At 34.3% G+C, this 13,515-nt stretch overlaps 5 protein-coding genes across 6 annotated transcripts in view; 4 read left to right on the forward strand and 1 right to left on the reverse strand.

The window, feature by feature from the left end:
• Positions 1-2,668, reverse strand: part of LOC111704591 (protein SDA1 homolog) — a gene marked incomplete in the record, with an annotated part of 10,250 nt that extends 7,582 nt beyond the window's left edge. Inside the window, 5 exon segments of the mRNA XM_023476874.1 lie at positions 743-813; positions 1,051-1,453; positions 1,607-1,689; positions 2,037-2,134; positions 2,557-2,668. Of these exon segments, the coding sequence (XP_023332642.1) occupies positions 743-813; positions 1,051-1,453; positions 1,607-1,689; positions 2,037-2,134; positions 2,557-2,663 (762 nt within the window).
• Positions 2,669-3,738: 1,070 nt separating this feature from the next.
• Positions 3,739-6,586, forward strand: LOC111704585 (E3 ubiquitin-protein ligase RNF181). 2 transcript variants are annotated; one of them, XM_023476868.1, is made up of 4 exons: positions 3,739-3,836; positions 4,243-4,345; positions 5,306-5,462; positions 5,855-6,586. In XM_023476868.1, the coding sequence occupies exons 1-4, from the start codon at positions 3,776-3,778 to the stop codon at positions 5,990-5,992; spliced, it is 459 nt and encodes a 152-aa protein (XP_023332636.1). In that variant the 5' UTR covers positions 3,739-3,775; the 3' UTR covers positions 5,993-6,586. The 2 variants fall into 2 exon arrangements, with proteins under 2 accessions (XP_023332636.1, XP_023332637.1); XM_023476869.1 differs by lacking the exon at positions 5,855-6,586 and adding an exon at positions 5,570-5,659.
• On the forward strand, positions 6,561-9,756 carry LOC111704583 (DNA-directed RNA polymerase III subunit RPC7). The gene is made up of 4 exons (XM_023476866.1): positions 6,561-6,642; positions 7,415-7,523; positions 8,106-8,358; positions 9,161-9,756. Exons 1-4 carry the CDS (start codon positions 6,605-6,607, stop codon positions 9,328-9,330), a joined length of 570 nt encoding a protein of 189 aa, XP_023332634.1. The 5' UTR covers positions 6,561-6,604; the 3' UTR covers positions 9,331-9,756.
• On the forward strand, positions 9,668-10,288 carry LOC111704584 (50S ribosomal protein L20). The gene has a single exon (XM_023476867.1). The coding sequence runs from the start codon at positions 9,689-9,691 to the stop codon at positions 10,241-10,243; it is 555 nt and encodes a 184-aa protein (XP_023332635.1). The 5' UTR covers positions 9,668-9,688; the 3' UTR covers positions 10,244-10,288.
• The window catches only part of LOC111704586 (small integral membrane protein 8), a 4,339-nt gene continuing 1,095 nt past the window's right edge, over positions 10,272-13,515 (forward strand). The window contains exons 1-2 of the mRNA XM_023476870.1: positions 10,272-10,359; positions 11,968-12,066. Of these exons, the coding sequence (XP_023332638.1) occupies positions 10,307-10,359; positions 11,968-12,066 (152 nt within the window). The 5' untranslated portion in view covers positions 10,272-10,306. The remainder of the gene's footprint in view (positions 10,360-11,967; positions 12,067-13,515) is intronic.

Below are 13,515 nucleotides of genomic sequence, written 5' to 3' on the forward strand. Positions count from 1 at the left end.
TATATACCGATGTAATATTATTTTGTATATACCGATGTAATATTATTTTGTATATACCGATGTAATATTATTTTGTATATACCGATGTAATATTATTTTGTATATACCGATGTAATATTATTTTGTATATACCGATGTAATATTATTTTGTATATACCGATGTAATATTATTTTGTATATACCGATGTAATATTATTTTGTATATACCGATGTAATTTTATTTTGTATATACTGATGTAATATTATTTTGTATATACCGATGAAATATTATTTTGTAGATACCAATGTAAGATTATTTTATATGTACCGATGTAATATTATGTATGTCCATGGCAAAGAAGATATGTATGTCACCCCCCTGATACTATATTTAGCAAAACTAAATTAAATGTCTATTTCTAAGTTTTAAAAAGTAAAGAAACTGGAAATAATTAAGTAAATACTTTTTAAAACTTAAAAAATGACTCATTTCAAGGTATCTTGTATCTTTGCAATAACAAATAATATTTTTGTGAAAATTCACCCTAACGTCTAAGTTAAATATTTGATTTGTTTTTAATAAATGTTATAATCTAATAATGTACTTACCATATATGATGACTAGTAAATAAAGAAATAGCTTTGTAAAAAAACGTGCGTTTGTTCCCCCTCCCTTGCCCAGTATTTTTAGAATATTTCATCTTTTTTTCAGGATTAAAGAAAATAAATTTTTGTTCTCTATGAACCCTTGAAAATAATTTACCTCTCTCTGATGTGGAGCAAGGAAACGAGCAATATAAGGATAGAAATTCAAGATCAGCAGCTGATGGGTTCCTACAAGGTTTTAGAATATATAAAAAATACCAATTTCCAAATTAAACCAATAGGTCAACCATTCTATCTTTAAATCAACCAATGAATGAATCAATGGATGGTTAGAAGGGTTCCCTTGTCCCATATTAAAAACCCGCATTTTAGAAAAAATATTTTGGGGAGAACTAACTGTTTTGCAAATCTTTTGGCGCATTTCTTTGAAACAAAAAATTTAACTTTTAAGTGCGTTTAAAATACCTATAAGTCTAGAGACAAGTTCTAGAAGCATGAGTTTAACCTCGAACTTTTCCGTCAATGTCTCCAGCTTCCTGAACAGCTTCTCCGCCAAGTCCTGCGGGTCATGAATCAGGTGCAAGGCCGAAAAATTGAACACGGGGGCCTTGTCCTTCTTCTTCTTCTTCTTGTGCGTCTTCTTAATGTTCTGCAACATCTTCTCCCTCTTCTTAGTCTTCTTGTTCACCCTGTTGGCGAGGGCGACCTCCTTCACGGTCGGCATGGTCTCGTCGTCGCTCTCCTCGTCCTCCTCGTCGGCGTCGGTTCCCAGGAAGAACTTCAGCGCCGTCACCATGATCTTAGTCACCTTGCTGAATATTCCGGTCACCATTACATTCACTGTCTTCTCATCTTTCCATACGTCTTTCTGTAACATGAGAAGTTAAATCAAGCATTAAAAAAGAAGATGTTAAAGATTCTTAATGTAAAAATTCCTAGTAAGTATGGAATCTTTTAGAATTTTCTCTTCGATGAAACAGTAATAAATAGATTTTTAAAATTTTACGAAAATCAAAAATACCTTGTACAATGAAATCATAACTTCTAGAGATGTTTTAGCTGCGATAGCGTGGGAGTCTTTCAGCATAGAGTACATGAAGTTTTCTAAAACATTATTTTTAAATTAGTTTCATAATTTTCTTTTATTTATTTTAAATATCCCATCACATCATCTCNGATTTATATTAGATTTAGGCAAAAAATGTTAATAATTAACAATCTACCACCCATTACATAAAAATGTAAAAATAAATTATCTTTCTTTTTTGAGAAATAATAGGAAATATTCCCAAAACTTATTTAGCGGATTGATCAACATTTCCTCTTCTAACACTTTATTTTGTATCTTTTGTTATATTTTATAAATTAATTTCTTACTTACTCACTCACTGATATAAAAGTGTAGCCCTCTAGAAATATAACTAAATATAAAAAAAACATAAAAAACTATTTAAAACTAACCTGAGCTAGAAACATGACGAGTTCATCAAGGCTTGTATTAAACTTATCTGGAGCAAGATCAAACACCTCCATTGTAGACTGGAAATGCCTGCAATTAAAAAGTTAATAAATATAAGATATGATAGAGGATAGTTGGCGAATCTCAGAGGGGTTTCATTAAAATTCGTTATTATTAAAATAAACAATTTCTTATTCAGATCAGAGGAATAAAATCTAACACAACTCGTTTTGTATCACTTAAGAACAGATGTTTGTCTGTACTCTTAATCATAATGAATTAATTAATTAATCATAATATCTTAAAAATAATAGCTTTAATTCAAGAAATTGCATGGACGAGTAAGAACGTTCATCTTGGACTTTCACCGAAAAAAGTTTTTAAAAACTGACAGTTTCCCTGTAAATTGTGAACAGACATAATTTTTTTAAACAAGAAAAATTACAATTACTTATTTGTTCCCGATGTTATATTTATGAGAACACTCCCTTTAAAGATACATATTTACCGACCTGAACTGCTGGAGAAACTCCTCCTTGTAGGACTCTGCGTCTCTCTTGATAAGGTTCTGCAGCTGGGGCAGATTGTTCGGCAGCTGGTTACTCTGCCGGTTCGACATCACGTCTGGAATAAAGAATAAAATTTTCTGATCAATTTTGTACATGGATCTTACAGAAACTTAACCTAACCCGTGGCCGCAGCGCTCGGGCCCCCTAGCCTGTGCTAGCCGCAGCGCTCGGCCCAGACATGTGGCCGCAGAGCTCGGTCCAGAAATGTGCTTGACCTAACCTAACCCTAAATATACACTAATTTTATTAAAAATTGTTGAATAATTGAGGTATTTCCTGGCCGCAACGCTTGGCCCCCCTAGCCCGTCCTAGCCGCAGCGCTCGGCCCAGAAATGAGCTTAACCTAACCCAACCCTATAATATACACTAATTTTATNTTACAAAATTGATTGGCGGGGGTCCAAACATCGTTCTCTAGGACAGACCCAGAGATACCTAATGACACCAACAATTTACAAATTACTGATTTCGTACAGAAAGAAATTAAATCAAAATTAAATCGTTAAAGATCTAACGATTTCTCAACTTAATTATTAAATAAGCGAATTAGGTTTATCAGATTAAATCTTCAGGAGTATGGCACATAATTGTCATCTAAAAAGCTTGAATTTAATTTCAAATATTTGAAAAATTTTAGATTTTAATGAAACAAGTCTTTAATTACAATTTCTTTGCATAACGCGATTAATAAATAACTCTTCACTTTTAAATTTATAGCCAGAATTAAAATATTTTCACGAAGGATCCATTTTTTTGTCTATTTTTACGATGAAAATTAAGTAAATACTTAATAAATAGCTTAATAACATCGCACGTGTTTACGTCAGAATTCTAACCAAAACAAAACCAGGAATTGAACGCGGCACTTGATCTTCTGTTTTATCGTCTTCGTTTTCAATTTTCGTCTTTCTTTTTCAATAACACCTCGCGGCATTTCTGTTTCCTCTGCGCAATTACAACAACAACGTAATGTGAAATTTCATGTCATATTTGTTTTCTCGACAGCGGAAAGACGAGACAGACTATAGTTCAGATTCTTGATAGATTTATATTAGATTTAGGCAAAAAATGTTAATAATTTGATTTTGAAAAACCAAATTGTAGAACTTATTTTATTTAAGTGTATGTCATGTCAGGCGACAAACATTAATGTTTCAGAAAAATGACGAGTTATTTTGAGGAGCATAATTGTGAACCCTTAAATGATAATCCCAACACTCCAGGTGAAAACAAACTATTTAGGGGCTCGTGGAAATGTTTATTGAGCTCTTAAATGGATCCCCCCCCTTTTCCGTATTAGTCGAGTAATGTTGCACATGCAATGTTTATTGGAACTCATGGAAATAGTAAATATCAGGCCTAACCTAGCCGCGGCGCTCGGCTTCCTTGTATTTCTAAACCGCAGTGGTCCATGTATTATAAACTAGTATCTTGTCTGGCTTTCTGAATTAAACCCCATTTCTTATCAAGAAATTACTTCTCATGTTTACTTTTTCGGGTCTGTCCTGCGGCCACGGGTTAGGTTAAGTTAAGACACTTCCTGTCAAACCCATGTACAAAATTGATAGGGTCCAAAAATCGTTCTCCAGGAATATACCAATTTTTCAATTTTTAAAATAATTTTATTAGATAATTTATTGGAGTTTGCTCGGTTTCTTATTCTGACTGGAAACTGGAGAGATGAAGAATTTTCAGGATTATTTAATGAACGACCTCCTCCCCCAACATCTAGGTAATGAACGATCTCCTCCCCCAAAATCTAGGTAAAGAACGACCTCCTCCTCCAACATCTAGGTAATGAACGACCTCCTCCTCCAACATCTAAGTAATGATCGACCTCCTCCCTCAACATCTAGGGAATGAACAACCTAAACAGACTAAAATATTTCCCATCTCAAGACTAAAATATTTCCCATCTCAGATCTGAAATATTTTCCATCTCAAAACTGAAATATTTCCCATCTCAGAGCTGAAATATTTCCCATCTCAAAACTGAATTTCAAGTTTCATAATTTTTTGGCTTTGGCGTTAATTAACTTTTTAAAACAACTAAAATCTTATTTTTTTAAAAGTTTTAATCGAAAAGACATTTGTCCGGCCGATTCTTCGATGGTGAACATTCAAATACATTCTAAAGTAGGTTTTCTGTGTTCACCATTTAGTTCAATGTTTATTTTATCTTTGTAAACTTATCAGAAGAAACGAATTAAAGTCTAAAACGAAAGTCCTTAACGAATTTTTTTGTTACCCCCCCCCTCTAATATACATTTAAAATAAACAGACTTTGTTGAAGCAAGACTAAAATATTTCCCATCTCAAGAATAAAATATTTCCCATCTCAGATCTGAAATATTTCCCATCTCAAAACTGAAATATTTCCCATCTCAGAGCTGAAATATTTCCCATCTCAGAGCTGAAATATTTCCCATCTCAAAACTGAAATATTTCCCATCTCAGAGCTGAAATATTTCCCATCTCAAAACTGACATATTTCCCATCTCAAAACTGAAATATTTCCCATCTCAAAACTGAAATATTTCCCATCTCAAAACTGAAATATTTCCCATCTCAAAACTGAAATATTTCCCATCTCAAAACTGACATATTTCCCATCTCAGAGCTGAAATATTTCCCATCTCAGAGCTGAAATATTTATCTTAAATTCCCAATATTGATGAAACTGTGTTTTTAGTGATTTTATCGAGAAGTTGGAGACGATGGAAGTGAGTAAAGAAGAAACCGGTTCCTCTTGTCCGATCTGTTTAAAGGGATACGAGGCGGGGGAAACAATTAGTTCTCTTCCGTGTAAACATTCTTTTCATGCTAACTGCCTGCTTCCTTGGCTTCAGGTAAACCTTTGTAAACCTTTGGCACATTCTGGCTGATTCTACAGGGTGTCCCAAAGAAAACGTGCTCTTGTCCTGTATGTGGTATTTATCTGAACATTTATGTTTAGAAAACGTCCTCTTGTCCTCTATGTCGTGCTCAACTGAACAATAATGTTAAGAACACGTCTTCAAGTCCTCTATAACGTATTGAACTAAACAATAACGTTATGAAAGCGTCTTCTTGTCCTGTATGTAAATTGTTGAACTAAACAATTATGTTAAGAAAACGTCTTCTTGTCCTCTATGTCGTGTTGAACTGAACCATAATGTTCAGAAAACCTATTCTTGTCCTGAACAATCATGTTAAGAAAACGTCTTCTTGTCCTTTATGTCAACTGATTAATTATTTTTAGAAAACGTCTTCTTGTCCTTTATGCCGGGCTGAGCTACCGACCTCTGACCCTGACTGGGAGGAGATGAAAAGGCAGAAGAAGAGAGAGAAGGATAGAGAAACTGATATAGAGGCTCTTCATGACTCCATGTTTGGTTAAACTCTAGCTCGTTTTAACTCGATGTTTAATTAATTGTTCTGTGATAAACCATTGCCGAAGCTTGGAGTATTGACAGGGGTTCATTCTAAAGATGACTGACTTTTAAATTGCTCCCTTTATATTCCCGGAAAAGTAAACATATTGGTTATTAAATAGAAATTAGAAACATGTTGCCCTACTCTCATGTGTATGATCCCAACAAAGATAAAAATTCTTTAAAATCGTAATAAGTACAATATGCCCAATTAACTTATATTGTGTGAATAACTCTGTACTTGGGCGTGATGTTATTTTACTGAACTGCCTCTTGGGATAAATAATGAAAAATAACATTCTGCTCGGTCAAATTCCATTTCGTTGTTATAATATCTATGTAATCTGAGTAAAACCTTTGTAATTGGTATTATTTTCTTTTCGTAAATATTTGATGCTATTTTATAAGTTGATTTTTAGTTTATTATTCTTATAACACTAACAAAATTTATTTTCAAGTCAGTCTTGATTATTTCGCGAGACATATTACTTTTTGTCCTTGTTATTATTTATAATTATTTAAAAATTCTGAAACATATTTTTGTAACAATTTTTTTCAGATTTGAATAATTCTTTATAATGGGAGGTCGTGGACGTGGACGGGGGGCCGGTATGAGGTGAGTGTAATTCTTAAAAACAATACTTTAGACCATTTTGAAGAAAAAAGGATTTTTAAATGTTTATGTAAAAATATCTCTCTACCACAGGACAGAAGAGATAATACATAATTCATTTTATGGAATCACAAAGGATGATTGGGCAATTAGGTGTGTTGTAATACTGAGATAAAGGGAACAGTTGCTTGTGAATCGAGCATCTGACATTTTAACCAGGGGATTACTAACAGTTGATAGCCGGGGTTGAATAAAATAATTTTAAAAGGAAGTGCTTAAAATCCATTTTGTTTTGACGCGGGGGGATCCGCCCTGAGAGAAGCTTAATAAATCAGAGATGAGAGAAGGAAATTCTAAATGATCTCTCTTTTTTCCACAGTTCAGATTTTGGGAGCAAAAATGTTGCTGATCCTACGGATCCGGATTCTAAGCACTAATTCTAGATGATTTATTATTATTCTCTGTCAGATGAATAGATAGATAGATCAACTGAACAATATCAATAATCATTGCTTGTTTGGCTTCATGTGTTGTTATGTAGTTGTAGGAGATATATCAATTCCTGAACTGACTGTCTATATTTTTTGGAAGTTTGGTTGAGTTTGCCTTACACCTTATTTAACCTCTTTGTAATGCAATGAAGACGACATTTTATTGAAGTTTGACAGCTTCTTTTGACTTCTACGTTTAAGTGTATCCATTCTGGTTAACTGCCTGATATAAATCAAAATTCGTCTTCATTGTATTGATATATACGATGACTACTGTACTTTAGCCTGAACACTGAGTTTCTTGGTTTAAATCGAGGAGATCTTCCTCCTGGTGCAGTATCCCCTCCTCAGCTCTTCCCTATTCTAATAAATAAACCAACACATATTAAAAAGGTGAGATTTTTGTTTTACCAGGGTTACGTTTTCTTAAATCATTTTCCCCCAGATCTTCATAAACAAATTTGTTTTGATTCAATGGGATTGTTGTTCTACGTTGTAATTTCAAGTGACATGTAGAGACGTCCATTTCTGATTTACAGCGAAACCATTAAAACTTTTATCTAATCAATAACTTTGTCGTTTATAGAGTGAGTGATTCTTACAATTTCCTGCATCCGCTAGGTCCCTGTTATAGAGAAACCACAATTGAAAGTAATTAATTTTTAAAGAGTAAACTATCGATATCTCATTCATTCTTGATCATACTCAAGGTTGGACTAGAGAGGGGGGACTGGGCCCACGCCCCCCCCCCTGAGCTTTGGCGGGGGGAGGGGCCGCCCCCCCGTAAGGAAATTCATGATATGAAATAAAAGCATTAAGGGATTTAAAACAAACATTGAAAGAAACGAACGAACAAGCTTTTGCATTGATCGAGTTCAATATTTCATTTGTGGGATTAATGCCTAAATGTAAGAAGTAAAGAGGGTTTTCATAACTTGGATTTTTTTATAAGTGGTTTGATTTTATTTTGATCAGGGTGGGAAGGAGATAAAACTGCTTCAATATCACAGTAACCTGGCACGGCAGTTCCGGGTACACCAGGATACAGTATTAGCCAACCTTGACTACAGTCTTCTCCCTGCTGAACTCAGGCCCGGAGTAAAGAAGAGGATGAAGGGAGCTAGACCCCGAGTAGAAGCGAAGAGAACACGTCCTAACCTGGAAGAGAGGTTACACAACCTTGAGGACAAGGAGAAGAATGAGAACGAAGACGAGGACGAGGACGAAGGTTATTATTTCTCCAAAGATTATTTTCCTCTTACCACCATATTCCAATTCTGAATTTGAATCGTTATTCCAGTTTCGAAAAATGAAAGCTGAACGTTTCTGTACTTTAAATTTTTTTAATCATAATTTTGTAAACAAAGAAGTAAGCTCTTGTTTGTCTGGGTGGTTGTTTGTATGTCCGATCATGAACCCCTTGACCAATTTCCCTCAAATTTTGATTGGGGAACTCGGTAGAACCACAGGGATGTTTTTAGCCTGATTTTGAAATTCTAAATTGAGTGGAGGTTGACTTTAATGGAGAAAACTCCAGACAAAGCTGGAGTTCCAGGTTTGTCTTTTATTATACTAGATTGGGAACCCAGCGTGGCCCAGGGTACTCATAGATATTAGATACTTCCACCGTTTACCCGCACTTGGTCGATTTTACCAGGAAACTAAATTTTTGCTTTAAAGTCGAACCAATCAACTTAGAACTTCAAAACCAAACTAAGAACATGCCCGTGGTTATCTCGACTTCTCCAATCAAAATTTGAGGCAATCGTTTAAGGGGTTCCTGAGTTACGATCGTACAAACAGACAAAGAGAGATTACATCTTTATAAATATAGCTTGGATACCCAGCTTTGCCTAGAAACAAACTTTCTCAGAAATATTAAACCCACTCCATTTATGCATTCTTAACCAGGCTAAGAACATTCCCTTGGTTCTAACGAACAAATGGGTTCCTAAGTTATTATCGGACATTCAAACAAAGAAGTTACTTTTATTATATTATTGTTTTGTACTAATCCTCTGTTTGTGTAGAGAAGAAGAAAGATGATGATGAGGATGAGAAGAAGGATGAGGATGAGGACGAGGTGGAGGAGGAGGACGAGGAGATGGACGGAGGGACGGACTACGCTAATAACTATTTCGAGGACGGGGATGAGGTCGACGAAGAAGACGATAATCTGGACGAGGGCGGGATTTATTAAATTTAGTGGCCTTAGACAGGGATATATATATATATACTACTGGGGGAAATTTTTTTTCAAAAGAGCAGGAGGTCAGGGGGGGGGGAGAAAACCGATTTTTCTAGAAATTATAGACCCCGGGTCTAATGATGAAAATGCTAAAAGTTTGATGGTGACGGTTTAAATAGCAGATTTTGTTTTTAAAAACGGTTAATTGTAGTAATTTGTTTTTAAAATACCTCCCCCTGTTCTACCTCCTGAGATGTATTATTAATGGCCGTGGACAAAATTAAGGAAATAAGGGTGAAAGATCCGGTTTCAAATTGTTCATTCTAGTTTAAACCGATCTATTTGAAAACTGAGATGTTAATGTGATGATATGACGCCACTTTTATTTGTTAGTTGTCTTCCGACCTTTTGCTTGGCTGTGATAGTATTTTTTTCAGATAACATGGTGCAGTTGGGTCAGTTCCTACTTCAACGTATTTCTAAACACACAAACCCGTTTTTCGGAAAGGAAACGCCGAGCTATGACCGATTCTGGCGGAGAAGAGCGGTGCTCCTTCAGACCTCACATTTTATGGGCCGACTACGTAACTGTTACAAGCTGGCAGAGCGATATAACAAGCGGGCATTGACCTACGTGACCACCGGAAGAAAGTACAGAAAGCAGGACTACAAGGATCTCTGGGATATGAGGATAGAGGGAGCGTGCAGGGAGCTTAACTACAATTCCTGGTTCATGCAGGAGTCTCTCGCCCGTACCGGAGTTCATCTGGACAGGAAAATTTTAGCCAATATGGCGTTTACCGAACCAAGGACTTTTAGAGCTGTGACGGCCATCGCCGCTGAGAAAAGTATGGAGGAACCGGAGGACGGCGGTTTAGGTCTTCGACCCTGTGGTCCTAAAATTGACGTTTTTTCAAAACTATAGTCTCTCTCTTTGATTATTAAATTTAGGAAATGTTTAGTTTCAGAATGCTCTAATCAGTGAAAAATGAAGGATTCAAAGCCAGCAGAAAATCCCAAGGTGGTGGGAGAAGGGATTAGGTAAATTTAGAAAATAATATTAGTTCTTTTGTTGGTTGGTTTGAATAATAAAAAGCATAAAAAATGGCCGAATTTTTGTGTATGGCCCTCCACATGACTTCAGGAAATGTTTATTAAAAATTTGTATAAACTTCGCCTCCAAAAATGTTGATGTCGAAATTTGCGAAAACATTTCAGGATAAAAAAATGTTTACAAGCTATAATTATCACGAAAACGTCATTAACGTTCAAATAATTTAATTGAATTTTCATAAACGAAGTAAATTATTCAAATAGTTTTTATCCCATTATGCTTGAAGTGTCAATTCATAATTTTAATCCTGGTTTTGTATTCTCAGTTTTGTATTCCCTTTCAAACAGTTCCCTTCATTTCTTAAAACGATTATTTTAATTAAAATAAAAATATTTTTCTATCTCATGAAACTAACGTAACGATTATGTAATTATGTTGGTCTGTTCCAAAGTGTAATTATATATAATACAACTGGTATGGTGGGTTCAAAAGGTAACATATTTGATTATATAAGTGTTTAGGTCCGTTCAAAAGAGTAATTATGAAAGTATTTAGGTCTGTTCCAAAGTGCAATATATAAGTATGTATGTCTGTTCAAAATAGTAATTATACATGTATTTAGGTCTGTTCAAAGAGTAAATGTACAAGTATTTAGGTCTGTTCAAAAGAGTAAATATACCAGTATTTAGGTCTGTTCAAGAGAGTAATTCTAAAAGTATTTAGGTCTGTTCAAAACAGTAATTATACAAATATTTAGGTCTGTCTAAATGAGTAATTATGTAAGTATTAAGGTCTGTTCAAAAGAGTAAAGTACCAGTTTTTATGTCTGTTCAAAAGAGTAAAAATACCAGTATTTAGGTCTGTTCAAAAGAGTAATAATACCAAGTATTTAGGTCTGTTCAAAGGAGTAATTATACAAGTATTTAGGTCTGTTTAAAAGAGTAATTGTACAAATATTTAGGTCTGTTCTAAAGAGTAATTATACAAACCCCGCGATTTAAAAAATTAGGGAAAATACGGCTCGGGTCCAAGCTGGCGTCGGGCCTTTTTTACAGCTTGAGCTTTCGGATTCAAGCTGCATCTCATTTTTTAACAGAGTTGAGATTAAAAAAACTGGTTTAATATTCTATTTGGCGGATTTTCATGGCAGGAATCGGCGCATTCCGGGTTATGATGAGAACAAGATTGAACCAAGGTTCATTGGGCCTAACTCATTAAGTCTAGCCGAAGATCTTTCAGCTGTCGATCACGCGACACATGCTGTCGCAAGATTTGGGTCGAAGATCGGGTCTTAAAGTCGGGTTTAAGGAATAACGTCTCAGTCCGAAGTTTTTAAATCGCGGGCTCAGGTATTTAGGTCTGTTCAAAAGAGTAATTGTACAAATATTTAGGTCTGTTCAAAAGAGTAATTATACAAGTATTTAGGTCTGTTCAAAACAATAATTATACAAATATTTAGGTCTGTCTAAATGAGTAATTATGTAAGTATTAAGGTCTGTTCAAAAGAGTAAAGTACCAGTATTTATGTCTGTTCAAAAGAGTAAAAATACCAGTATTTATTTCTGTTCAAAAGAGTAATTATACCAAGTATTTAGGTCTGTTCAAACGAGCAATGTGTTCCGAACCCTGAACTTCGAACTGTACGCTAAACCAAACAAGTTCATTATGGTGTGTGGAGTTCTCGCAATTACGGGGTAATAACTAGTTATTTGGCAATTATAGATAATCTTGACATTTTAAGTAATTTATATTGCAATTAAGCGGTTATTATCTAGCCATTAAATGGTTATTATTTAGCCATTAAACGGTTATTATTTAGCCATTAAATGTTTATTATTTAGCCATTAAACGGTTATTATTTAGCCATTAAACGGTTATTATTTAGCCATTAAACGGTTATTATTTAGCCATTACAAGATGATTATCTAGCAGTGAAAGAATAAATTCTATAAATTGAAGACTATAAATATTATATTGGGAACCCAGCTTCGTCTAGAGTTTTCTCTGTAAAAGTCGACCCACTCAATTTAGAATTTTTAAACCAGACTTAGAACATTCCCGTGGTTGTGCCGAGTTCCTTAATTAAAATTTTAGGCAAATCTGTTCAGGGACTTATTAGTTATGATCGTGCAGACAAACAAAGATTACGACTTTTTATACAGGGTGTCTACAAAACGGGGAATAAGGGTGTAAAGACTCGTTTGAAACCCGATTTTCAAGATTGAGACCATTCTTAAAATCTATTTACGATTTCTAGTTCAGGGAAACCAATGTTAGGCTTGTAGATCTAAAAATGAAAATTTTCAAGGCTCCTAAAGTTTCCAACTGGAGTGAGTTTTTGTAAAGATAATCTCCGTTTGCACATAAGGGTCTATGCAGACTTCTTTGTAATCTGATTTTCAAAATTAAGACAATTTTTAATATCTACGTACAAGTATAGATTTAATGAGCCCACTTTTAGGCTTTTGAATAATCTTTTTTGTTTGTTTATTTTCTTGTGATTTTTATCAATTTTTAAAATTTTTTTTATCGATTTTGATGTTTATTATATCGTTAGAACTGACGAGGTTCAACCCAGACCGAAATATATTTTCAATAAATGTGGAACTAACATCTACTTTTTTACTCTACAGAGCTTTGGTCCATCACCATCACCGAATTTTAAATTTAGGTTTCTGGATCTAAACATAACAATTGTACTGTAATAAACTGTAACGTAACATTGAATACAAAATTGTGCAAACGGAGATAATATTTTACTTTTTACTTCGCTTCAGTTGGAAACTTTAGGAGCCTATAAAATTGTTAATTTTAAAACTACAATCCAAAAAGTGGCCTCATTAAATCGGTAATAGTGCGTAGATACTAAAAATGGTCTCAATCCGATTACAAGCAAGTCTGTAGACCCCTCTTCAAAATTGTGCAAACAGAGATTATCTTATTTTTACAAAATTACTAAATCCACTTGGAAAAAAAAGCCTTTAAAATTGTTTTTTTTTAGATCTACAAACCTAAAATTGGTCTCAGAAATTGTAAATAGATTTTAAAAATGGCCTCAATCTTGAAAACCCGATTATAAAGGAGTCTGTAGACCCTTATTCCCCGTTTTTTTGAGACACCCTGTTTTTTTACCATCTTTTTGG

This window comes from Eurytemora carolleeae, unplaced genomic scaffold, assembly GCF_000591075.1.
Source record: "Eurytemora carolleeae unplaced genomic scaffold, Eaff_2.0 scaffold537, whole genome shotgun sequence".
NCBI lineage: Eukaryota > Metazoa > Arthropoda > Copepoda > Calanoida > Temoridae > Eurytemora > Eurytemora carolleeae.

Coding starts and splice junctions, on each gene's coding strand:
- LOC111704585 (XM_023476868.1), top strand. CDS start 3,776: ATGACGAGTTATTTTGAGGAGCATAATTGTGAACCCTTAAATGATAAT. Junction 3,837..4,242: donor TGATAATCCCAACACTCCAG/GTGAAAACAAAC, acceptor TAATTTTATTAG/ATAATTTATTGGAGTTTGCT. Junction 5,463..5,854: donor GCCTGCTTCCTTGGCTTCAG/GTAAACCTTTGT, acceptor AATTATTTTTAG/AAAACGTCTTCTTGTCCTTT.
- LOC111704583 (XM_023476866.1), top strand. CDS start 6,605: ATGGGAGGTCGTGGACGTGGACGGGGGGCCGGTATGAG. Junction 7,524..8,105: donor AACCAACACATATTAAAAAG/GTGAGATTTTTG, acceptor TATTTTGATCAG/GGTGGGAAGGAGATAAAACT. Junction 8,359..9,160: donor AGACGAGGACGAGGACGAAG/GTTATTATTTCT, acceptor CTGTTTGTGTAG/AGAAGAAGAAAGATGATGAT.
- LOC111704584 (XM_023476867.1), top strand. CDS start 9,689: ATGACGCCACTTTTATTTGTTAGTTGTCTTCCGACCTTTTGCTTGGCT.